Here is a 26,889-nt window from a genome sequence, read left to right as displayed (position 1 = left end):
AAAAACATTTTCCATTAAAATGTGTGTATTTAAAAAGTGGATAATCACAGCCATATAACATTGTGGAACAGAGGCACCCATTGCCTCCTCACACCACAAAACAAGAGCCCCAAAAAGACAAATTGTTCAGTCTTTTATTTAAAAACTATAAACAGTCACCAAAGTAAATAAAGCCAATCTAACAGACTGTTATGTCTATGTATAATAGCACATCCTACTGACACTGCAGAAATGAGGATGGGTGGGCTGCCCCGCTCGGACGCTAACAGGCAGTCATTAATGTTACACAACACACCATAGAGAGGATAGTCTGAGGACGTGAGCCGGAATGTGGCATGGTATTAAGAATGAAAAAAAATAGTACAATAAAACGCCACACTATATTAACATAGAAAAAAAAGTAGTGAAGAAAATATACCTGCACATAAAGCAAAGAACACAGGAGAAAACCTGTATAAAACTCCATGTATTTAAACCAATTTACAAATACAAAAAAAAAAAAAATGTACGCGCACTGTGCTCGTACAATGACAAACGTTTACAGTGGATACATGTTGGGGGTGAGGGGTGAGAGAATACCTTCAATATTATTTTCTTCTACAAAATGACATGAGATATATTATTCCATACTCTTTCAGCCAGCAAAATGAGTTCTACAAGGTATTATAATACAAAAAAAGTCAGTTCCACAAAAAAACTGTTTCCCCCTTAACTTTACAGCATCAGTACCTTTGCAGAAGTATTTACAGGTTTTAAGTACATTCATCCACTGCTGAGTATAGAATCACATTAGATACAAGTAACCAGGGATCATTAAAAAAAAGAAAAAAAAAGAAACTTAGATTCTACCAAAGTAATGCTTCTATTACTCCACAGAGCAAGTTCCCCAGTGGCTGTATCGGCATGAGAGGATTTTCTTTATATATATATATTCACAAATATTTACAAGATTCTTTTCATTAATTGTAATGGTATTCATTTCAATAATAAATAAGTGAAAATATATTGACTCAAGTAAGAAAACCACGCTACCAAGTTGTAAAGAAAAACAATCGAGCCAGTCTCCTGCAGCTGTGTCTCCCTCCCCCACCTCTAGCCACTCCCCTCCCTCGGCAAAGCAAAACTCCTCAACGTACTGCCGCTCCTACTCAAATAAGTTCTCTGCAAACAGTCCCAGGATTACAAAAATGTGCTCGTATTTAGGGCTTCGTTAGTTGAGTCCCTCAGGGCAGCAGTCTAAAGAGCTCCCCCTCTTGGGCGGCTGGTGGAAGACCCCGTGGCAGTTTGTTTTGTGAAGGAGATGGGGGGGGGATTTGAGCACAGTGGGGTGAGGGAGGGGAGTCCAAAGGGCATGGTCTGGTGTTGCCCACCGTGTGCCCCATTGTCATGACACCCCTGAAGGATGGTTCTCCTATTTTTGGGGGTGGGGTTGCCCTTGTGGACTCAAGCTTGGAGAGAGCGAGTCAGTTCATAAAGGCATTTGGCGAGCGTTGTGGAGACCTCCATGTTACTGAGTGCCAGCACAGAGAGGTGACTCTCATGCCTCTTCACCAACCTGAGAAGACAAGACAGGAAGCTGTGATTACATATTCTCCATCAAACAGTAAATCAACATTGGTTTAATTGATTATGATTCATCACGTCGAACAAACAGAGCACGAGGAGTCCTCAGAAGACCCTTCTGTAGTTGTGAATGTATTCCAAAAAAAAGAGAAAAAGTTCTTACTTTCGACCGCAGTCTGAATACTTGGCGATGTTCTTTAGCGTTAAGGCAGCAGTTAGTCGTATGTGTTTGGTCATTGGTCCCTCTTTTTCATCCTAACGAAAAAGATTGAAATTCATCAGTTACAAGATACATTGATAACAAAAGATTTCCAAGTGGGAATATATGATAAATATGGAGTAGTCAAGGACTGCAATGATTAACATCTTAAACCTTATTTCCACGTATAAAACCTTCAGTGTAAACAAACAGCTAAGCTCAGCCATACTCACAGTGAAGTCCCTGAACACCAGGTTCCGAGAGCCTCTGCGTAGGGCCATAAGGGCTGCGCTCGGATGATTGACAATAGCTTTCTGTGCTCGCGGTGCTGGAGTGCTGCTTGCCACTGGCTGAGGCCTGTGGAACAATGCAAAAGAGTCTGCCACACATAGCACATTCTAGCATCACCAGAATGGACATTAGCACTAGCATGCTAAGCTAACCAGAGGGTACATACTTGGAAGTTTTCTGATTGGAGTCTTGCGTCTGTGCCGGTTCCTGCTCCAGTTTTAGTGCGGCCAATAGGGCATCTCGAGAACAATGCTTATCCTACAGGAAGAAAATAGGATAATTGTCAGCAAAAAGCCACAAACATGGACTGATAGATTGAGAGGGTGTAGTCTTACCTGTAGATGGGTTATGAAGGACAGTCTCTGTCGGGGGAAAGGTTCACATCCCTCCCAGAGGCACTGGCCTGGGTACAGCTCCTTGCCACCATGCTGCGTGGCTGCATGGTAGAACACCCTAGACGGCGTCTCAAACCACCTGGAAGAACAACATTTACATTTACATTTAAGTCATTTAGCAGACGCTCTTATCCAGAGCGACAACACGGATAACAACGGGACAGTCAATGAACAGGCCACTTAGACTCAATTCTGATATTTTTTCCCACTAATTGGTCTTTTGATCAATCACCTCTGAAAAAGATCTGATGTGATTGATCAAAAGACCAATTAGTGGAAAAAATACCAGAATTGAGCTGCCTGTCTAAACGCAGTTTTAGTTAGCCATGATATGAACACACCTTTCATGACACAGGACTTCTTTAAGTAGGTCAAGTCAATATGGACAGAGATTGACTCACCGTTTACAGGACTGCCACAGACACTTGAAGTTCTGTCCCGCTTTCCTGGTCTGTTCTGGGGGTGCCACCACGGCTTGTGGCCCAGAAAGGGGGGCGTTGGGGCTGGCGCTGCCAGCCTGCACAGGCTGAGCCACTGTTGGCGGAAGCTGCGTAAAACCAGGCAAAGCTTTATTAGATCAAATAAGCAAGTGATATTTTGTGTTGTATAATTGTTCTATTTTCCAAATAAAACAAACAAGTCAAAAAAAAATGTATTTATTTTACCTTTTTAAAAAGTTTGACAAGATAAATTAAGCTAATTTTGAAGAAACACATTTAGATTTTAGCCGAGCTACCCTCTGCTTACAATAAATATGATACAAAAAATATGAATAACCTACAATTTGCTTATTAGTTATTCAGAAATGAATTAAACAAAAATATGAACAAAGAGTTTGAATTAATTATTCAAGGTCCTAGAACCTGAACACTTTCATCATTAATCTTGTTTCGTGCAAGTAATTTGCTTGTAAAATTAACAACTGTAAGCCTTGCATTGCTATACGATGACAAGATCACACACCTGCCAATCCAATAAGTGCAATATAAAACACAAGTCAGTCTGTATAAATCATTAAATGGCCTCTAACCCTACTCATCACAATGCAGTTGATTTTCCCAAATAACAGCAACAGAAAAGCCTTGTAGTTGCATGTGATGGATAGCACTCTCCCACCTACAAATTTAAGGACTTGACCAAGTGTCCTTTGGACAGGTAGGTCAGATTTTTTACTTGTCCAAAAGCTCAAGCCCCCCCCAAAATGTAAATTTATTACATAATTGACAGATCCACTTTACAAAATAAAATGCATGACTACCTTTTTTATCATAGAGAATCAGACAAATGTAGGCTACACTCTGCCTATAGGCTTTTTGCATATTCAAGCCTGTCTCAAATTACAACACTGCCCCTTTAAGGCTCTCCTGGAGATTGGTTGGCCACCCTTAGTAGCCTATAAAATATAGCAACATTACAATTACAACCAAACACTTTTTTCTTTATAAAATAATTCCCCCCCAGGCCTCGAAATTAAGGACTTCCCGTCATCCCTGGAACGACAAAAAATATGTCTACGATTCATAACAGACTTGGGGACGACATATCCGAATTCATAAAACCCCTGCACATTAACTCTGTTTAAAAAGCATTGAGGCTGATGCGTCAGATCAGACTGTTTAGCTTAAATTGTTGATAAGGTTTTATTTCTTCATATTATAAACTCAATGCCCACATGGCTGTAGGCTATGCGCAAATGTTGCAAAATACAATTAGCAGGAAAACACTGTTCTCCAAATCACACCGCACGCGCGAGTGGTTTCATGTGACAGATGAAAATGAAGGAAGGGGAGATCTAAAGATGCATCAACTTTAATCTTGATGGTTGTACAGTCGTCTCAAATAAAACTGAAGGACCTCGGCGTTACTCTGGACCCTGATCGCTCTTTTTTAGAACATAACAAGACTGTTTCAAGGACAGCTTTTTTTCATCTATGTAACATTGCAAAAATCAGAAACTTTGTCCAAAAATGATGCAGAAAAATTAATCCATGCTTTAGTCACTTCTAGGTTAGACTACTGCAATGCTCTACTTTCCGGCTACCCGGATAAAGCAATAAATAAAACTTCAGTTAGTGCTACACACAGCTGCTAGAATCCTGACTAGAACCAAAACATTTGATCATATTACTCCAGTGCTAGCCTCTCAACATTGGCTTCCTGTTAAGGCAAGGACTGATTTAAAGGTTTTACTGCTAACCTACAAAGCATTACATGGGCTTGCTCCTACCCATCTTTCCGATTTGGTCCTGTCGTACATACCTACACGTACACTACGGTCACAAGACAGCCTCCTTACTGTCCCTAGAATTTCTAAGCAAACAGCTGGAGGCAGGGCTTTCTCCTATAGAGCTAAATTTTTATGGAATGGTCTGCCTACCCATGTGAGAGAGAGAGAGACTCTGTCTCAACCTTTGTCTTTATTGAAGACTCATCTCTTCAGTAGGTCCTATGCTTGAGTGTGAAGGTGAACGGAAAGGCACTGGAGCAACGAACCACCCTTGCTGTCGCTGCCTGGCCGGTTCCCCTCTCTCCATTGGGATTCTCTGCCTCTAACCCTATTACAGGGGCTGAGTCACTGGCTTACTGCTGCTCTTCCATGCTGTCCCTAGGAGGGGTGCGCTCCTTGAGTGGGTTGAGGACTTGACCAAGTGTCCTTTGGACAGGTATGACGATCTTCCTGTCCGGGTTGGCGCCCCCCCTTGGGTTGTGCCGTGGCGGAGATCTTTGTGGGCTATACTCGGCCTTGTCTCAGGATGGTAAGTTGGTGGTTAAAGATATCCCTCTAGTGGTGTGGGGGCTGATCTTTGGCAAAGTGGGTGGGGTTATATCCTGCCTGTTTGGCCCTGCCCGGGGGTATTGTCGGATGGGGCCACAGTGTCTCCTGACCCCTCCTGTCTCAGCCTCCAGTATTTATGCTGCAGTAGTTTGTGGGTTTGGTGGGGCTAGGGTCATTCTGTTATATCTGGAGTATTTTTCCTTTGTGAATTTAAGTGTATATTTTCTCTCTCTCTCTCTCTACCTCTCCACCTGAGCCCTAGGACCATGCCTCAGGACTACCTGGCCTGATGACTCCTTGCTGTCCCCAGTCCACCTGGCCGTGCTGCTGCTCCAGTTTCAACTGTTCTGCTTGCGTCTATGGAATCCTGACCTGTTCACCTGTCCCAGACCTGCTGTTTTCAACTCTCTAGAGACAGCAGGAGCGGTAGATACTCTGAATGCTCGGCTATGAAAAGCCAACTGACATTTACTCCTGAGGTGCTGACCTGTTGCACCCTCTACAACCACTGATTATTAATTATTAATATTATTATTATTATTATTATTATTATTATTATTATTATTAGACCCTGCTGGTCATCTATGAACATTTGAACATCTTGGCCATGCTCTGTTATAATCTCCACCCAGAAGAGGACTGGCCACCCCTCATAGCCTGGTTCCTCTCTAGGTTTCTTTCTAGGTTCTGGCCCTTCTAGGGAGTTTTTCCTAGCCAACGTGCTTCTACAGCTGCATTGCTTGCTGTTTGGGGTTTTAGGCTGGGGTTCTGTACAGCACTTTGTGACATCAGCTGATGTAAGAAGGGCTTCATAAATACATTTTATTTGATCAACTAGCATGGGTTACTAATACGACTAGGATTATGCTTGGCTACTTTGAAAGAAGGTAAGACATGCGTCATAAAATAACAAAACATCCAGGTTTCAAACAATTACGTTTATGGACCAAGGGCAACTCCACCAACCTCATGTTCATTATCTCCAGCACAAAACCAGAGTCAACATATGTGAAAACACTGCATTTATACGTTTTGTAGGGAAAAAAACCTAAAGTAAAAAAGTTCTACTAGATTACATTAACAGCGATTTTCAAACACAGATTCACAGTGATGTGGGGAGCAAGAAAATACCTCCCTTGGGCTAAAAACGCATTGCAGGTCACATAGAAGCATTTCTTTAGGACTTCTCTTCTCATCTTTGTAACCACAGATTGTAGAAACATGCTGTTTTCACATATGTATACACTGGAAATGATGAATGAGGTCAAAAAGTGGTGGAATTGCCCTTTAAAAACAGCTTCAAAATTCAGACCCCTCCACTCAGATTCAAGGTGGGTGATGTGCGGTGCGCAACAGGCCGGTCTTGTGACCATTTGATCTGAACGAACCGTGCCTTGAGTATGTCGAATCAAGCCTTTAGACGTTAATGACCCTTCATTATATTTGTCAAACATGACTGGTGTTCAGCCTATATTTATTTAATTAAAAGTCTCAAAGTTTGGCTACATTTTCTGGTGCCTCCCTCATGTCAGCATCGGTTTGGACGCGAGGCTGTAGCCAACATGCATATCATCTACACTTTGACATGTAGGCTTTTTTATTAATGTACATAAAAATAGATTTTAATATTATTCCAATGTTGACCTCTGATCCAACTCTAATCTCAATAATTGTTTGTGAAAAAGTGTTTTATTACTTGTCTGAACTTCAATCTACAATCTTCTTGTCTAAGCATTGTTTTTATTTGTCCCAGACAAGAGAACAAGCGTTAATGTCGAGCCCTGCATTTTATGTTTGTGAAGAAAAACAGAGTCACATGTTTTACCAGCAGGGAAAGAATGTCAATGATCCAATAAAGTATTCAAGATAAGTCAGCAATCTAATGAGCTTGCTGGCCAACTAGTTGACACGGCTTGCAAAACTGGGACAAGAAACAAATTGTTGAGCTATGTGAAACTCACCGTAGAGCTGGTTGCCTGTATGGTCGAGCAGTTCCTCTGCTGCGTGGCATTCTCTATTGCTACTTTGGCTACTGTGCTTGGGTCGGCTCCAGCTGGCACGGCCACCATGGTGGCACTACAGCCCGCCTTGTTGGGGTCGCTGATGGTGATGATCCTCACTCCCACCTTACAGGGAATCACAGACGCCCCCTTGTCCTCCTCTGCCGGCCTCTTGAGTGCACGGCTCTCGCCACTCAAACCATTGGCCGGCAGGGTCCCTGGCCCCGTGGCGCCCTGGGAGTTTACAGTGACAGTGGGAAACAGCTGCTGCCTGAAAGCAGGCAGGGTGTAGTTAGGCCCCGGCCCCATAGGTCCGTTAGAGAAGGGGCCTGTTGCCTGAGGCCCATTGGCAAGGCGCTCTGCCTGCTCAGCTTTGGCAGTATCCTGCTGGGGAACAGAGGGTTCCTGGGGAGCCCCATGCAGTTTCTGAGGAGGACCCACCTCCCCGTTCCCCAAGTGTTTGGAAGCGATGTGATTTGGAATGTTTTTGCTTAAGTGGGCACCGGTGGAGGCGTCCCCTCTCTCAAAGTCACAGACCCCGTTGACGAGAGCCTTTTTGGGGTCGACGTGTCCCTCCTGTGGGTTAGCCGGGCCAGAGGGCTGCTTCCCGTTGGTGGGGCAGCTCTCGCTGGCCGGTCCATTGATGCAGGCCCCCTGACTGTTCCCTGAGTGGTATGGAGGTAGACTGGAGTCCATGCATTTCCTCCCGTTAAGAAGCTTGGCCCCTGGAGCATCAGCCCCTGCCAGGTCTCCGTTGCTGGTTCTGGTGCCAGCCCCATCGGCCAGAGAGGAGTTCTCCATCACCTCGATCTTGCGTTCGTGGATGTGCAGACCCGTGGCGTCCTTGGCCTCCTCCTCCTTCTGGCATATTATCTTGTCCCCCCTGAAGGGCGGTGGTGGCCCATGGAGGGTGTTGCCTGTCTGGACCACTGGCAGGCCTGGTGCAGCGGCTCCTTGGCTGATCTGGGCGGCGGCTGCAGAGGCTGAAGTGGTGAAGCCCGTGTTGGGCACCACAGTGAAGGTGACCTGGCCACCAGGAGCCTGGCCCTGGATGATGGTGGTGGGACTGCTGGTGGAGATGAGCTGCACCGTCTGGAGAGACCCCCCTGGGGACTGAAGCTGGCTGGGGACCAGCTGTACATTGAGCTGCTGGGGCTGAGGCTGGCCCTGTGAGGCCACCTGGTAGAGCACCTGTGGGCTGGGGGCACGCTGCGTGCTGCTAGGGGGAGGCACCTGGGGCGCGGGCAGGATGAGTTTGCCGCCCGGCGTAGAGGGCCGCTTTGGAAGCAGTAACTGTTTGATCAGGCTGGACTCTGTGGAGGTAGGCTGGGGAGGCGGCTGCTGCTGAGGCAGGGGCTGGGCCTGAATCTGAAACTGCTGCTGGGGGTGAAACTGCTGCTGGGGGTTCAATTGTTGTGGTTGCCGTTTGACCGACAGCATCTGACTGACAGAAGCAGAGCCCTGCATTGGGATCTGGGTGTTGGAAGGAGAGGGCAGGCCCTGGGGCAGTGGAGCGATGGTGGGAGGGCAGGGTGGGGGGTTGGAAGGAGTGGCAGGCTGTCCTGCCAGTTGAATGGCCTGGCCACCAGACATGGTGGAGGGGTTGGCCAGAACGATCTGATGGATAGCTGGGGCATAGGCCTGGTTCTGCTGGGGGTTGGGGCTGACGATGACCACGCTGGACTGCTGCTGCTGGTTATGAGTGGTTGTGGGCGGTCCGCTGGCCTGCGAGGGTGCAGGCTTGGGGGCGATGTTCTGGAAAGTGACGCGGGAGCCCTGGGCGTTGGACACGCCGGCGATGGTGAACACCTGGCCCCCGCTCATCTGGAAGTTTTGCAGCGAGGAGCAGGGGGCAGACACGGCAGCGTAGTGCGGGGGGGCAGAGAACACAGCCGTCTCCTGCTGGGGGCCCAGGGAGAGAGCCTGGGGTACTGAGGAGGGAGTGTGCGGCAGGGGCGGTCGCTGGGCGATGGGCACCCCCTGAACCCGCGCCGTGAAGATGTGGCCCTGCTGTACCTGTTGGAACAGTGTGACGGGGGTCCCGGTAGGCGCCATGACTTGTTGATGGTGGAGCTGTTGGGCCATGTTGGGGCTGTGGTTCTGGACCACCTGGCCAGAGGTGGGGATGGAGCTCTGGACCATGGCCGTCTTAAGGATATCCCCTGGCTTGGCCTGCTGAGCTGAGTGGGGGTGCTGATGTGGTGAGGCCTGGGGGTGAAGGGGGAGCCGAGGAACAGTCTGAGCCGCTTGGGGGAGGGGTACACCATCCTGCATGGTGGAGGCCACCTGTGGCGCTGCCGGGTTAGCAGTAAGGCTGGGGACTAGAGGCCGGACAAACCCAGGATGCCCAGGGACAAAGTGTAAACACAGAGAGAGAGATAGAGAGAGAGAGACAACAAAGAACACATTAGAATCATTGACTGAGGTCCAATTCGCACAACTGCAAAGTATGTCTCACCATACTCCAAGACAACATGTATAGCAACTATGTCTGACGTTTGTTGTGATAACAATCAAGGTAGGTGGAAACTTGAATTTTAATGCCACTAACTACAAAAATGTAGTAAGTTGTACAGTGAGTTTACCTGACGGGGATGCTTGTGGGTCGACAGGGACGTCGTGCTTGGGCCCTGGTGTGGGGCTAGCCTGCTGCTGGTAGTACAGCTGGATGGGCAGTGGGATGGCCCTCCGTTTGACCCCCACCACGTGTATGTGTGCCTGCGCATTGGGCTTGGTGTCCTCTAGCCGCTTCACTGTGTGGTTTGGGAAGATGGTCCTACAAAATGATAGACATGGTGACATTTTGAGAAACATGATTGACAGTCATTGAATTTGGGCCACTGTATTGTAACTTGTCCATAGGGTGATTTCTTGGTTGAAAACATAACATAACATGAATACAAGGCTTCCAGGACCACAATTGTGTGGGGGGGGGGGGCAACCAACCGTAGACATTTGAGGAAGCCTTGGGAGGCCAGGATGCCAGCGCGTCCCATCTTGCTGCAGGTGGTGAGGTACTCCGAGTACATCTCTGAGCGCGACACGGAGCTCTCGCCGCTCACCTCGAAGTGGGCGTTCAGCCTGGTGGAGACAAAGGGAACTCAGGATGTATCTATAGCTACTCAGGGGTCAATTGTGACCAGCAAGCTGACTGCTTGACCGAGAACCACTGTTCAACTTACAGAGAAACTGAGGAGCTAAGAGGTGTCACAGAGAGAGCATGGCTATGAGAGGGTGTGTGTGTGTGTGTGTGAGAGAGAGAGGGACTCACCACTGCACTGTAAACTTCTCCCCATCTAGCTCAACAATACCAGGAGGAGGAGTGGACTGGACAGGGACTCTTGCTGCTGAAGTGAGAGATGACAGAATTAGTGAGTCTAATTTGATCAACTTACAAAAGTTTCTGAATAAACCCATTCTCTATGCTGAAAACACTTTTGTTCTGATGTGAGACTGAACTGTCAAATCTGCAGAACAGTGCTCCTGTCATACATTGTGTTTAGTGTGCTGTTCCTCATTTTGCCCACTAGGGAGCAGTGACAGTACTGTACAAGCAGATTGCTGTGTTCACCCTAGCTTGAATTATTCCTAGCACCTCATGCCAACGTCAACTTTAGTTGATTGATTGCATACAACACGGGTTTACACCATTTTGCCCGATCATCCATGTTTCTAAATAACCAATGGATGGAACGTCTCTACAGACAGGTGTGGTCGCAGAGGCTTATGGGAGACGTAAACTGATGAGCAATCAGCTTTCGATCAGTCTCTAACGTACACGACAAGAAGCAAGTCTACACAGAGCTGAGCCTATAATCTCAGGCCATTGTCTCAGGGAACTGTTCCTTTATACCATATGGCTAATTATTGCCCTCACACGGCTTGCTCTGAACTCTGATTTTATGTACAACATAAATATAACCTGGCTTAGTTTAATTCCAATGTGCATCTGAAGATCAGGGGACAGGGTTTAAGTGTTAAGATGCTCACCTGGGATGGGTGCGCCCTGCAGCGGGGCAGGCAACTGTTCTACAAGCTGCGGCCGCACCTCGGCCACCTGGCTCTGCCCAGCAGCCTGGTGCTCCATCAGCCTCACGGCCGTCAGGGCATCCGGACCAAACGTGTGCAAGTCCACTGACACCAGCCGAACCAGCAGATCTGCCCAGGGAGACACAAATATACCGTTTAATAACATGTCTAAATTGTTGCATGACAGTTATTTTTTATTTCCCAATTCTGAAAATCATTGAATTTCCTATTCCTCCAAGAGATGACGAATATCTTCTGCGGAATGAGTTTGATTGTCAATTAATGCAGCTTAGTTGCTGTGCCATGCTAAGAGACTATACTTAATCAAACGGTACCCAAACACTCGATTAGCCAAGTTGTTAATGCTATACTTACACTATCCCAGTTAGATGGTTCTCCAACCCCTTCATTCTGTCTTGGTTGTTTATACTACTGCATGTATCTTCAATCCTGACTAGTATCTAGGTTACTAGTACCCTGGTTAGGGCTAGGTTGTTGGTGTCTCACCTATGCTCCTGTCTACGGAGGCGATCTTGCTGCAGGGGATCTCCCCCAGCTGGGCCAGCAGGTAGAGGACCTCCAGGGAGGACATGAGGAGCATGAGGTCAGGCAGCGACAGCAGGCCGATCACCTCCCGGTACGACTCCTGGTCCACGTACTCACAGATCAGCACGCTGTTGTCCTCCGCCTTGCTCAGATTACCCAGGATCTCCATGGCTGAGGGGAGGAGGAGGAACAAATGGTCAGACTCTGGGAAAATCTACACTTTGACCTTCATCACAATTCATGCTTACTGTTGTTACGTAAAGACATGAAGTCGCTTTCACATTAAAAGGACCGTGATATAAAAATAAATCTGACATTTGTAATAGAAAAAGACCCAGACAATGACAAAATAAAGCACGGGCTCTGACACTCACCCCTCATCTTCAGGAACCTGTCCCTTGACATCAAGCATTTGGTGATGGTGTGAAACATTAGGTGGGTTGTTCGAAAGTCAACAGGGTCTAACTGAAGCTATTGGGAGAGAAAACAGATATTAACTCATAGAATCATCAATAACACAAACGCTCTGGAACAGCTATAGCCTTGTCTAACATTATACAATATTATTCTGAATAGTACTAATTCATGTAATGAAATAGCTCAATACTGCACAAAATAATAACATTCAGAACATAAATATAGTAGTAAAAACGCCTCACCTCTGCGGCCACGTTGCCGAGCGTATCCAATCCCAGCTGCCGTAGGGAGATGAAGTGGCAGTGGGCACACAGTAAGAGGAACCGCAGACAGGTGCGGTTAGCAGCAAGCAGTTTGACGTTGGCCTCCTCGAAGGAGAGGTTGCGGAGGATGACTCCCACCTGCAGGACCCGCTGACCCTCGATGTCGCCGATGCCTAGGTTGCGTGGAGGGTGGAAGAGGGCGCCCCAGCGCTCATCCCCCGACGTAGTGTCTGTCACTGGGAGAAGAGCAGAGAGAACAGTGAATGTCTGATCCACCAAGGACATCTTCATGTCAGAGCAATGGCCTTAAGAGTATTCTTTTGTATGAGAAATCTTCAAATACTTTATTACACAAAAAGTTCACAAAACAATGTCGAAATATTTATTTGACGTAATATTTTTCCCATTGTTGCGAAAATTTTTATTTTATTGTGCAATGGGTCATTGAAATTTGGTCTGTCCGCATAAACTGCTTACCTTGTGTCAGGCTGGTCTTGTCCCAGATGAGGTCCCGGACTTCAGAATCCTCTACCACATCCTTCCAGAACTGTAGAATCATATTCACAGATTATTGTTGAAATACTGACTGCTGAAAAGGCGAGGAAACTCTCTCCCTCTGACCAAAAGCCTTGTAAGTTACAAACCTATAGTATACATATATAGTGAGTCTTTCAGTTAAATCTACCTTCATGAAGTCCCGGGAGGTTTGCTCCTTCCAGTCCATCCCAAATACAAAGGAGAAGCTGCCTAGTGCTGCAAATTCACAAGAGTACTGTTAGAGAGAACATTCCAACCCTTACATCCTGAGACAGAAGGTACTTTCACACCTGAGGGATCACAAAAAAAAAAAAAGGTTCTGCCATGGCAGTGCCTTGAAAAGGAATGCAGTGTTTACATTTAGTTGCGTTAAAGCCTGGATTTTTGCCTTTTGCTTCAGACTCTAAATTAACAAGTTTACCAAGGAGGTAATAACTCATCTAGTCTCCATACAGGTAAATGAAAGGGAATAAACAACTTTCTCCCCATTTCCACTTTAACCAAAAAGGGAAACTGAGCACAGTAGTGCGAGTGTCTCAACAGTTCCCCCACCAAGTTCCCACGGTAGACAAAGATGACAAAAAAAACACCCATACAACTCTCATTACCGCCCTGAAAAAAATCGATTTGGATACTAATGAAGAATATTTAAAGGTGTTGAAGACGTACAGTCATCGAAGACGCCTGCGTGTGCAAGCAGCAGCGTGATGAGTTTGGGGTCTTTCTCCAGCTGCATGGCATGCTTGCTCTCGTTGGAGAGGAGAGTGCAAACGTTGATTGCGAAGTCCACTTCATTGGGCAAGCCCGACAGGAGAGAGAGCACCAGTTTGTTATAGTCGCATGGGGCCGTGAACTCCATGGACAGTCCATAGCTTTGGCGGAGATAGTCTGAGGACAAAAAACAACCACAAATCCAGTTGTAATTTCAACTTCAAAGTGAATGTAAAGAAAGCCTGATGAAAACATACAAAAACATTACAATGTTGTGCTATAAAAGACCTTGAGAAATGATGATTTATGAGTTCATTTAGACTGTTCAGAAAAATGATTGCAACTGCATGCACTGGGACACCTGCCTGATAATGAATATGCATTCAAAGATAGAAACATTGATTAAAAAGTCACATGCAGGGGTGGAGTTAACAAGTGCAACTTCCTGAAGCCACAGTCTCTTGGCATAACTTTGCTGGGATGGCAATGATTGTATGGCATATTTCAGTTATTTGAAATTGATTACAGTGCAATCAACGGGATATAAATAGCCAACTCCTCACAGCCGCCAGCCCTGCATCTGTTTCACACGTGTGTGTGTGTGTGTGTGTGGGGCTGACAGGACTCCTGAACTAGAGCGACTTCACACACAGCAGGTATGGTGGTAATGCACCATCACACAGCACCATGGTAACACACAGTTGCAAATTGCCTGCATGCCTGGGGACATGACAACCTCAGTTCAGATACACTCTTACTGATGGGGGTCTCTCAGGCCTGGGCAAGATTGGACAAAAATTCTAATACAAAGTCAAGATTATTCAAACAATTATCTCAACAGCCATATGAGGGAGGATATGAGCTTCTGGTGGCAGTGCTTTGGTTTAAAGGCCCATATGTTTGCCCATAAACAAAAGGAGTATAAATGTAGCAGACCTAATACAGTATGAAGTATATTGTGTCTCAGTTCTGAAACACACCATTCAACAGCTCAAAGACAAATCCTAGTACAACTCGTCCGTCTTGGTATATTTGCGACTTTCATCATACATTTTAAGATCTTGTTGTCTTGCTAACATCCTCCTCGAGCTTTCTTTACCCCCCCAAAAAATGGAGGAATGAATGTTCAGCACCCATTTGGCCATTTCAAGCAACTGTATAACGGTATTACCATAAGCTCTCACCGTAGGAGCAGGCTTTACCGTAGGAGCAGGCTTTACTGTAGGAGCAGGCTTTACCGTAGGAGCAGGCTTTACCGTAGGAGCAGGCTAGCAGCACCATTATGACTAACAATTGGAGAAGAGCTGCCAAATGCTATCTTTATCGAATCTATGATTATGTTATGAGGTGCAATAAACTGTCTGAAAAGACAAAGCAAACAAGCCTGCAGTATATGCATGACCGATGACTAACACGTGTGCTGTGAGTTGAGAGACTTAGTTGAGAGGAAGTTCAGTGCTTAAGGTAGCCATAATGTTGACTCCATTTGAGTCGTAAATTTGACTCAAATTCAGAGTTAGCCATGTTCTTCAACAGCCCCATCACTCGATACTTGAAGAAATGTACTTGAAGAAATATCCACCTTGATAAACTTGCACCAAGGTTGTCCTCTGACCTAAGACTACTTTTATTTATTTCACAGCATCCCAAAATCCACCAAAGGGTGGTCGCGTTACCTCACAGTATGGATACAGTAGAGTATCGTAATATAATTTGACGGTTTTACATCGTTACCGTCACTATAATTGTTCAAGGTAACCTTGGTTATTAACGTTAGCTAACGCTAGTCAGGTGTACCTGCCCCACAACTCAGGTATTCATCATCCTACAGCTTTTTCTCCATCTTATTTCCCCCCCCAAAAAAAAGTTGAGCCAACAACATGAGCACTTTAACTTCCACAACTAATTTTCTCATGGCTTTCTCTTGTCTCTGCAGTAGACATACAGTATAGTGAGCATGTGTTTGGAACATCGAATCGCGATACATAAACAATCGCAATACATATCGTATAGGCACCTAAGTATTGGGGCGGCAGGTAGCCTAGTGGTTAGAGCGTTGGGCAAGTAACCGAAAGGTCGCTAGATCGAATCCCTGAGCTGACATGGTAAAAATCTGTCGTTCTGCCCCTGAACAAGGCAGTTAACCCACTGTTCCTGTCATTGTAAATAAGAATTTGTTCTTAACTGACTTAAAAAAAAAGTTAAAAAAAAAAAAAAAGATTATGATATAGTATCGTGAGGTCCAAGGCAATTACTAGGGCTGGGAATTGCCAGGGACCTCACAATACGATATTATCACAATACTTAGGTGCCGATTCGATATGTATTGCGATTCTCATGATTCTATGTGTATTGTGATCAGATACTGTGATTTTACTGCGATTTGATGTTCCAAATCTATTGCTCACCTGCTGCAGAGGGACAACAGAGAACCATGAGAAAACAAGTTTTGATCAGTCAAGGAAATAAAATAGCTGAAAAGAAGATAAGAACAAGCCATCAAGGAAAAATACTGGAGTTCTGGGGCAGGTACTGCCAACTACCGCAAAATTAATACTGCAATGTTGTCAAAACGATAAATCAAAAATAATATCCCAATATGTAACTATCTATTTTTCCCCCATCACTAGCAATTACCCAGCCCTACCTCACAGATATGTGTCCAATAAAATAAAATCACTGTTCTCAAAGTGTCAATAATTACATTTCAGTTTTTAATCATACTTGCATTTGTTTGTTTCCTGGAATATGTCACTGTCCTGAAATACCATTGTCCTTTTAAGAACTAGCTCGAAAGCAAGTCTTTTTTTTATTTCACCTTTATTTAACCAGGTAGGCCAGTTGAGAACAAGTTCTCATTTACAACTGCGAACTGGCCAAGATAAAGCAAAGCAGTACGACAAACAGAGTTACACATGGGATAAACAAATGTACAGTCAATAACACAATAGAAAAATCTATATACAGTGTGTGCAAATGTAGTAGGATTAGGGAGGTAAGGCAATAAATAGGCCATAGAGGCAAAATAATTTAGCATTAACACTGGAATGATAGATGTGCAGATGATGTGCAAGTAGAGATACTGGGGTGCAAAGGAGCAAAAAAATATATAATATGGGGATGAGGTAGTTGGATGGGCTGTTTACAGATTGGCTATGTACAGGTGCAATGATCGGTAGCTGCTCTGACAGCTGATGCTTAAAGTTAGTGAGGGAGATATAAGACTCCAGCTTCAGTGATTTTTGCAATTCGTTCCAGTCATTGGCAGCAGAGAACTGCAAGGAAAGGCGGCCAAAGTAAGTGTTGGCTTTGGGGATGACCAGTGAAATATACCTGCTGGAGCGCGTGCTACGGGTGGGTGTTGCTATGGTGACCAGTGAGCTGAGATAAGGCAGGACTTTACCAAGCAAAGACTTTTAGATGACCTGGAGCCAGTGGGTTTGGCGACAAATATGAAGCGAGGGCCAGCCAACGAGAGCATACAGGTCGCAGTGGTGGGTAGTATATGGGGCTTTGGTGACAAAACGGATGGCACTGTGATAGCAAACTGGATGAAGTCTGAGTAGAGTATTTTGTAAATGACATCGCCGAAGTCAAGGATCGGTCGGATAGTCAGTTTTACGAGGGTATGTTTAGCAGCATAAGCGAAGGAGGCTTTGTTGCGAAATAGGAAGCCGATTCTAGATTTAATTTTGGATTGGAGATGCTTAATGTGAGTCTGGAAGGAGAGTTTACAGTCTAACCAGACACCTAGGTATGCGTAGTTGTCCATATTCTAAGTCAGAACTGTCCAGAGTAGTGATGCTAGTCGGGGAGGTGCGGCCAGCGATCGGTTGAAGAGAATGCATTAAGTTTTCCTTGCATTTAAGAGCAGTTGGAGGCCACAGAAGGAGTGTTGAATGGCATTGAAGCTCGTCTGGAGGTTTGTTAACACAGTGTCCCAAGAAGGGCCAGAAGTATACAGAATATGGGGCCATCCCTTCAAGAATATTTATTGCATTTCAAGTCCTAGCCCAACCAACAAGATTTGGGCCGAACTTATGTAGCTAATTATTGCTTTGTGGTTGTTTGAAGATACTTTGTAAAAGAGGGAAAGCTTTACCTGATACAGTGTGTTGCTGGTAGTTGTAGGAGCAGGGGATTGCACCAATTGGAAGAGATGGTTTCGGGTTCCCAGGCTGCACCTCGTCATCATCCTCGCCGAAGTGATGGACCTTTTCGTACTTTTCTAAATATCTGTAGACAAAAGAGAACTTAACGCTCAGAGGGTGACTGATCCAAGACCCCACCTATTCCCAAAATCTAATCTAAAATGGCCTCTACAGCAAATAATCCTGTTTCACCCGATCCTCAAATCTGCCTAACTAGGATAAGTCCTGCATCCTTAGACTGTGGCTAAACCATCAACTGTTGTGCCTCCAAATCCCTGATAACAAAACTGGACACCCTGGCACATTCCCACCATATCATTTGCCAATGGAGAACTTTATGACAGCCACTGAGGAATTTGGTTAATGCTTGGAATCACACAAGTAAACTGGTAGGCTTCACTCTGGCCTATTAAACCTCAAGTCTACTTCTGTGAACTTCTACCATTTTCCAAGTCCTCCTACAGACAACACTAATGTTGTCAGGCTATCTGTGCCCACATCCTATTTCAACCACAGTCGCAAAGCAATTCCACTACTCAGCCGCTGCAGACTGGAACAAACTACAAACGGGGCTTACAACACAACCAATGTCTCTCGCCTACTTCTATCGACAGAGTGAATATGAATGACTACAAGACAAAGCATGAAATGAAAAATACTGCCAGAGGGGGATACAATCCAATCCAAGTTTCTGACAGAGACCATCGGTTATGATTAAATAATTATGTTTACACCTAGCTGACTCAAATCAAAAGACATGTGTTACACCATCTGCATGACAGTGCAAGTGTTTAAGCAGAGTACAAGTGATGAATCCTTTGTGCCCTACTGCTTAGGGCAAAATAGTTTATCAAGAGTCACAACCAATTCCAGTCTTCCTTAATATGTTTATATTCAGCTCAGATGTGACACAGGTGGGGATGATATGATCTTATCACCAGCACAGACAGAATATTCTAGACACTGGGGTGATGTCTTCATTCAAATGACCACTCCGCTCAGGTGGGGAGAGGTGCAGAAAAGCAAAGGGAGTTTTAATGAAACAAAGACTGATAGCTTTCTATCGAATGCCCAAAAAAAGTCTACAAAAAAACCTGCAAAGCCTTACTTGAGTTAATGTCTAAAAAGTGTTGCAGCCGTCTCTCACATGTTTAGGTAGGGACGGACCAACACATCTGCACATTGAATATTTGTTTACACAGACACACATGCTGCAGTGGTGGTAGCAGGAAATACCTCACCAGTGGTAGCGTGGAAAGCCCTGGCTAAGCGCGGAGTGTGTGTGCTGCCGTGAGTCACAGAGTAAGAGCCCCATTCTGAACGGAGTCCCAGTGCTGCTGCTGGTTCGCAGCGGCCAAGGTAATCCCCCGTCCACGGCGCGTGACACACTGGACTATAAATACACCAACTCTCTGTTTGGAGAGGAGGGGCCCGGGCTCTGCACAGCGTCATCACACACTTGTCTGGGCACGGGCAGAAGGGGAAGGGGGTGTATGTTCTGTTGCAGCTGCTCATGTCTGCACTTCCCTTTTCATACATGGCTGGCAAAAAGCTCCCATTCTTCTGACAAGACAACAGCCAGTGTGCCACAGAAAAGCATCTCAGAATTAAGAGGCCTTATTTTATCAGTGTCTAATCAATTTGACATATAAAAATCATGTCATCGCAGGTGTCATACCATCAGCAGGTAAAAAAAAACAAGCAATTAAGGTGGAACAGGGCTCTTACCTGTCATTTTTATCCCCAGCAACAACAAAAAATCTAAACAAGATGACCTTTTTTCAATTAACCTGAACGGCACACAAAAATGTCGGCAACTGAAGCCATAGATCTACCACTGCAAATGGTGACTGTTTGTAAACTGATGTAATTTAAGGTCGTCCGGATCATACAAGAGCTGATAGGACATAAGAGCAACCCTCTCAATAAAGGCTGCCTCAGTGAGTGAGTGTGTGAGAGAATTGGGTGCCCCCTGTTGGACAAGAACACAATCAGATTGAGTAAACTGGCATTACTACTGTTCTATAAATAGGTGAATATATATTATTATACCTTGAAAATTAAATGCTTGCAGATTCATTTGAGCAGACAGAGACAACTTCTTAAACATGGGGGCATACAACAGGGACCAATGAGCAACACTAGAAATCCAGATTATGTAGCCTAAAGCTACATCAATCCATAGGCTGGTTTTATTGCTGATAAAATAATAAATGGAAGCACTATATACAGACCACTACTGAGAGTGGGGGTGGGTGAAATCCATGTACTCGGTTGAAGACAAGAAACTGGTCTGGGGGAGACAATGGTAAACTACACTGAGAAGAAAGCTAACAACTACAATCAAGGTGGGAATCAAAGGTAAAATAATGCCAATAGACAAAAAAGGAAACACTGAGCTTAAGACCATGCTTAACATAACGAGAATGGTGGGTAAGGTTAATTTATCAGCCCCCTAAATACATTTTCCGCTGGTATAGTTTGCTTGATGCAAAGTTATAAAGTCTGTCTCACTTTCAAACATTTCTTTGTGTGATCTGCAGAGAGCTTACCACAGTCAAAGAAAATTGGGACTGCATGCCCAATCCTAGGCCAGTAGTAGTAGTAGTAGTAGTAGTAGTAGTAGTAGTGTTGCTAGCTTTCACTAGTCCCAACATCTCCAATCCCCACCTCTATGGACTGTTTTATCTGTGATTCAAAACCTCTCCTAGCTGTTGTTGCCGACAAGGTTTTACAATTTCAAAAAAAGTCAAGAGAAAGGCATGGCAAGCAGATAACTAGTGACAAAATAAGGGGGCATGCTGTGGGAGAGCAAGCTGTGGCCTCACGCAGTGGTGGAAAACCAGAACAAAACCTAAGCAAATGGTGCTTCACCTGTAATCAAATTGCAAACAAGCAGACTTTCTATAGTTTTCTTTGTCCAACACACAACGTTAGGTCCTACTTGCCAGTCAAGTCTTGTAATGTATGCCAGGCAATAGAAATAGGATTTGGAGTAGGGAGAGCTGCTGTTCTTAGACAGTGGTTCCCGGGTGTACCTTCTTTATAGAGTGAACAACTTCTGCTGCCCATCATTCACATCAGTTTGTCCTATTGACCTAAGTGGGGAACTATGGAGTGATTCAACTTTAGTGGATTGTTATTGTTAGGCCTACATCTGATGATAGAAAACACCTAATCCAGATATTTATATTAGGGGGCGGTACGATACCAGCATCGCGATACTTATTAGTATTGTGGCAAGGAAACAGAACACGAAGCGGATTTAACTTATTTAGGAAAACAGCCCAAAAGTTGTAAACAAACATCCTTATGTCATCCAGATTCACATTTATACTTCACAAATAAAAAAACGCAACATGCAACAATTTCACTGTTACAGTTCATATGAGGAAATCAGTCAATTGAAATAAATTCATTAGGCCCTAATCTATGAATTTCACGACTGAGAATACAGATGTTCGTCACAGATACCTTTAAAAAAAAGTAGGGGTTGAAGGTCAGACTTGATCAGACTGCTGATTGTGGCCTGTGGAATGTTGTCCCACTCCTCTTCAACGGCTGTGCGAAGTTGCTGGATATTGGCGGGAACTGAAACACGCTGTCATAAACGTCGATCCAGAGCATCCCAAACCTGCTCAATGGGTGGTGGCATGTCTGGTGAGTATGCAGACCACGGAAGAACTGGGACATTTTCAGCTTCCATGAATTGTGTACAGATTCTTGCGACATGGGGCAGTGCATTATCATGCTGAAACATGAGGTGATGGCAGCGGATGAATGTCACGACAAATGGGCCTCAGGATCTCATCATGATCTCTCTATGCATTCAAATTGCCATCGATAAAATGCAATTGCATTCGTTGTGCGTAGCTTATGCCTGCCCGTACTATAACCCCACAATGAGGTACTCTGTTCACAACGTTGACATCAGCAAACCGCTCGGTCACGATGCCATACACGTGGTCTTTGGCCAGTTGGACGCGCTGCCCAAATCTCTAAAATGACTTTGGAGGCGGCTTATGGTAGAGAAATGAACATTCCATTTTTTCAACAGCTCTGGTGGGCATTCCTGCAGTCAGCATGCCAATTGCACACTCCCTCATAACTTTAGACATCTGTGGCATTGTGTTGTGTGACAAAACTGCACATTTTAGCGTGGCCTTTTATTGTCCCCAGCACAAGGTGCATCGTTGTAATGATTATGCTGTTTAAATAGCTTCTTAATATGCCACACCCATCAAGTGGATGGATTATCGTGGCAAAGGAGAAATGCTTACAACAGGGATTTAACCAAATTCGTGCACAAAATTTGAGAGAGACGCTTTTTGTGCGTATGGAACATTTCTGGGATCTTTATTTCAACTCATGAAACATGGGACCAACACTTTACATGTTGCGTTTATTTTTGTTCACTGTGTTTTCCAAGCTATAAAACACAATACTTCACATACAGCAAGTTTTTAAAGGACCAAAGAGATATCTGCTTCGTGTTTCCATTTTTGCCATAGAAAAAATATCACAATACTTGTATCGTCACAGCCCTAATTTATATGACACTTGTTTAGAAATCAAACGGACTTTTCATAAAAATGAACATGGTATAAACTGCTTGGGTTACACCAGGAAACTGTTGACCTTGTCAAAAAATAACATGCATTTCCAAAGTTTCAGCAGACTCGCTTGCAGAGTGCGTTTTCTGTAGCTCGATGATACATGAGTTTTGCTACATCATTTTAGCACCCTCTACTTAGCATCAGAGAAAGACATACCCTGCTGTCCCCTGATATCTGTAACACTAGATCTATAAACGCTGTGGCCACGTTTCACCTTTCTTCAGGTGCCAAGGCTAATCTCACTAGCAAACGCTGTGTGAATGAGACAACTTGATTGCCTCTGACTTCACGTATGCAAGAAAACAGCAAGGTAGTTCTAATCCAGCTCTTATTTTGGCATGGGCATCACAGTGCTAACAACATCATGTTGGGTACAGTCTATTCACAAGCTGCATCTCAGTCTTAAGAGACATCCTCTCCTGCACCTGAACTAAGGTTTTGCTCAGGTTCCAGGATCACTTACTATTTTCACTGACAAGTGCCTTGCCCTTGGCAACGTTAAATTTAAGTAGTGGTACAAGAAGACCAAGAAGCGAACAAAAGGACTCCCTACTTCCAATACATTTCTGACTATTCAGCGTTTGCCCTTAAGACCGCGTTGGTATTGAGCTACACATCCCAGTTAAACCAAAGGGCTCTTAGGTTCCAAAAACTTTCACCGCTACAGGCTTGCTTGCCCTATAAGAGAGACCTGGCATTGGACTACATCTCCCACTTTGAGTTGACGGTAGAAGGCGGTTTTAACCTGGCCAATTCAATTTTTGGTTTGGTAAAGACACAGGAGTATGGCAAAATAAACTACCTATATAAGCTGTGAAAAAACCCTTCCAAGGAATAGAGGTTTGACCATTCTGGTCTACAACTAACATGTGATTCGAGTGGGGTGTGCCATGGGGTAAAACACAGGACAAGTTTAAGGGAGTGAGGTCAAATTGCAGGCTTGAAACGAGTTTGGCCTGTGCATTTGTTTGAATATGAAGCAAAATAAATCATGCATCTGGGCAGCTCCCAACAGCTCCTTCCAACCTGATGACGTGCTGTCAGTTAGGTTATTTACAGCTCTGTGTTTCAGTCAAATATTGTTTTACAGGGCTCTACTCTGACATTTTTTGGGAAAAAATTACAAGGAGCACATGTGCACCTAAGTTGGAAAATGTAGCCAGGTGCACAAAGAAATTTAGGAGCGCAACAAAAAATATTTGAAGTAATAATGCTAGAATCATTCGTTCTTCTCGGCACACTGGTGCTCCTAAATAAAATATCACAATACTTGTATCGTCACAACATGTTTGCTGTGACGATACACATATGCGAGTAAAATAGTCACATAGTAGAGCCCTGCGTTAGGCTATATCATAAGTTAGCCTATGACTCTTCAAATGACAATTTGAAAGTGAAAAAAAAGTCTCACTGGGTGCAGGCTTTTGTACCCAGCCAAGCAGCAACACACCTGTTTCTTGGTTGAAGACCATTTAGGCCTTGTTCATTGGTGGAATCAGGTGTTGCAGCTGGGCTAGAACAACCTGCACCCAACCTCACAGGGTGAAATTGCCTGCCCAATATCAAATCAGGAAGATAATGTTCAAATATTTGAATTCAATAAACTCTTATAGGGTATCAAGTGTTACTATTGTTCATCTGATGCCAAGAATGAAATCCTTTGCTAAAAATGCTGGAATAACCAGCAACATTTGGAAATACTTCATTACAATGCTTGGCCTATCATTGGCTCGGCATGTAGGGCCTATTTAAAATCCCACGATGACTTAAGAGAGGAAGGCAATAACATCTTCAGGCCTATGCCGAGTTGTTCAAATTCGTAAGCCATATCTGTAGGCAGGTATGACACTTAGGTAGAGTCTGTGTGAACCTTGTTTAGAATTTGACATGCCTACATGATTGGTTACTTGCAGACTATGTTGACCTACTGCTCTTTCAACCATTCCCAAAATGTGAAGGTGATGAATGCAACAGGATTATTAAATATATGCTGCTTCAACTAACTGGCAAAGCAGGGTTATATAAGCAGCCTCCAGGTTAGACTGGTGAATGTGATCCTTCCTCTTAAAAGCAGGTGGCCGTGGCAATGATGGCAATATTTTGGAGGGAAAAGGAGACTTGAGTAGAGAAGCAGCTCCACACTGTCCACAGGCTTGCTGCTGGTGCCACATCTACACCGAGGGCAAAAGGTGTTTAGGGTAACGTGCTGTTGATTGCACAGTTATGGCAACGGCTAGCCTATTCAATGACAAATGACCGGCCAGCATTCAGTAACACACAAATCACGGACCATTTAAAAAGCATTCCCAGGTCATGTCCCTTACTAATAGTTTAAATCTACAAAGAGAAGATGTATGGCAGAATCCCCAGTAGTAAGACATGGCATATAAAAAAAAATATATACCGGTATATATAAAATAGTGATCTGCATTAACCCACTAAAATGTACTAAATGTTAGATCAAAACATACTGTTATGAGGCATAAACATTGCAGCCAGTGTAAGGTCCAGTATAGTGTTTTTGTTTTCAACATCTTTAAAAACTGTCAGTGATGCTGGATTGTTGCATGGTCCTTTCCTGCTTCCAGCCTCTCACAATTTGTAAACATTTGCCACATGCTGTCTGAGTGTAGTAGCTAATGCAAGACCATGCCACTTACCGAAGGTAGTACTGTTTTAAAACAAATGCTGCGTTTGAACAACTCCTTGGGAAATTAAAATCTTCACCCAGCTCTGACCACTGATTTTTGTCAGAAACCTGTAAAGTAAATGAGGATGTTATTATACATTTTTCAATTAAGCAATATCAGGATGCATAAAATATGGATAAGACAGTCATGAACAATCCGATTAGCATCTAATAAGATGTTAATGTTTGCTAATTGTATTAGCTAGAACTGTGTATTTAATTCCATGTTTGCAAGCCATCTAGTTATCACCGCAAGCAACATCTCACAGCTAGCTACAGCTTGAACTGGATGGCTTACTTACAAGCTTGTGTTAGCAATCTGGCTAACCTTACTTTTCTGGCAAGCCAAGCGTGCAGGCTAAATGTGGTAGCTACCAAAGCCCGAGACAACGATGACCCGCTTCAGCACAATGCTAGCAACAATGATGGAATGATGGCGAGCAGTCTTTATTTGAGGAATTGTTTTCACGTTTACAGTTTTCAATAAATAGGCCTGTGTGCGGCCTACATTTGTCTTCAGCCGTAGAGCCAAAGATGGCTAATGCGAATAACTAGCTTCCCCCAAATTATCGTAAAAAAATCTAGTTGCACAAAATGTTACCTATCCCCCGCGGCGAACAGTTCTTCCTAGCCAGTGCTCTGTGCCGATAATCGATGTTAAACGTGCCCGCTAATTTTGAGTTGCTCTAACTGCACTCAGACTCCGAGCAGTGCAGCTACCGTACGGACTTTCAATTCAAACCATACACAACACAAGCCACCACATTGCATAGATGGCAAACTAGCACAAGGCCGACCGCAATCCTCTCTCTCCTACAGCCGTTTTAGTATGAAATAGCTCTTCGGGGTGCCGAAAGAGACTTCTCTAGCGGTTCACTGAAGACTTCACTGAAAACCGAGAGTGCGAAAATGCACTTTTAGTTGCACTCACTTTAGCAAATCCACCTAACGAAATGACTCTGATATAGAGAGCATTAAGATCCAGCTCTTTCCCACCCACGATAGGAATCTTCTTGAACGGCGATCTGAAGGAAAAAATCATTAAATACATGGAGAATAGTATTACTAATAGTTTGTAAGCATCCATAGTCATATGTACATGATGTTTAAAGGTGTATTTAAACGCCCCATTCTCACCCTCTGCTTCGGTGAAATTGCCGCAGCTCGTCCAGGAAAGCCAGTCCTTTCCTTCGCTGATCTAGTACATTTTTCCCCGTCGAATTTGCCATTGTTTTGCATGTAAAAACGGTTAAAACCCCACTCACTCGCTTCCTAAGACACCAAGGATCCCATACTCCGCCGGCGCTCAGTCATTCGCGAAGCTGAGTGTTTAAAAAAGTTAAAGAAATAGCTAATAGCAAGAAGAGCGCCAGCTCGCTAATAAAGACTGATGCACAGCTACACACAGAAAACAAGCCGATTCAGTAAGTTATAATAAACACTTAGCCAGAATAACGACCGATTTCAACGGTAAACTAAAACTGCCATTGTAAAATATGCTAAATTAATAGTTTTGGTATCAAATGTGTTCGTTTGGAGTGGTTTGACAGTGTGTTACGGACGCGACTCCAAGCAATCGCACACACTGTAGAGCGGCAGCGGGATCCAGTTCCAGACAAAAAGATCTGAGGCCTCGAGCTCGTACTACCACGCAGCGCCCTCTACTAGAAACAACGGTATTGCACTGTCCAAAGCGGTTTATTGGA

The 26,889-nt window shown here is 44.4% G+C and overlaps 1 protein-coding gene across 2 annotated transcripts; it reads right to left on the bottom strand.

The window, feature by feature from the left end:
• Positions 1 to 120: 120 nt before the first annotated feature.
• Positions 121 to 26,889, bottom strand: LOC115199031 (AT-rich interactive domain-containing protein 2-like). 2 transcript variants are annotated; one of them, XM_029761538.1, is made up of 21 exons: positions 26,321 to 26,889; positions 26,115 to 26,208; positions 25,155 to 25,252; positions 17,830 to 17,963; positions 13,686 to 13,904; positions 13,165 to 13,232; positions 12,957 to 13,026; positions 12,459 to 12,715; positions 12,174 to 12,270; positions 11,761 to 11,970; positions 11,215 to 11,382; positions 10,496 to 10,571; positions 10,171 to 10,305; positions 9,810 to 10,000; positions 7,186 to 9,545; positions 2,850 to 2,995; positions 2,389 to 2,527; positions 2,220 to 2,311; positions 1,996 to 2,119; positions 1,727 to 1,818; positions 121 to 1,555 (listed from the first exon to the last, which is right to left on the bottom strand). In XM_029761538.1, exons 1-21 carry the CDS (start codon positions 26,410 to 26,412, stop codon positions 1,444 to 1,446), a joined length of 4,974 nt encoding a protein of 1,657 aa, XP_029617398.1. In that variant the 5' UTR covers positions 26,413 to 26,889; the 3' UTR covers positions 121 to 1,443. The 2 variants fall into 2 exon arrangements, with proteins under 2 accessions (XP_029617398.1, XP_029617399.1); XM_029761539.1 differs by having other exon boundaries at positions 10,496 to 10,568.

Source organism: Salmo trutta, chromosome 8, assembly GCF_901001165.1.
Source record: "Salmo trutta chromosome 8, fSalTru1.1, whole genome shotgun sequence".
NCBI classification, from domain to species: domain Eukaryota; kingdom Metazoa; phylum Chordata; class Actinopteri; order Salmoniformes; family Salmonidae; genus Salmo; species Salmo trutta.
Note: the sequence above shows the minus strand (reverse complement) of the source record. Positions and strands in the feature narration are given on the sequence as shown.

Bases quoted from the DNA above. Each gene is read 5' to 3' on its own strand.
- LOC115199031 (XM_029761538.1), bottom strand. From the start codon at position 26,412: ATGGCAAATTCGACGGGGAAAAATGTACTAGATCAGCGAAGGAAAGGA. The intron at 13,027-13,164 runs GTAGATTTAACT...ATGATTCTACAG, and splicing joins CCTCCCGGGACTTCATGAAG to TTCTGGAAGGATGTGGTAGA. The intron at 1,556-1,726 runs GTAAGAACTTTT...TTGTCTTCTCAG, and splicing joins TATTCAGACTGCGGTCGAAA to GTTGGTGAAGAGGCATGAGA.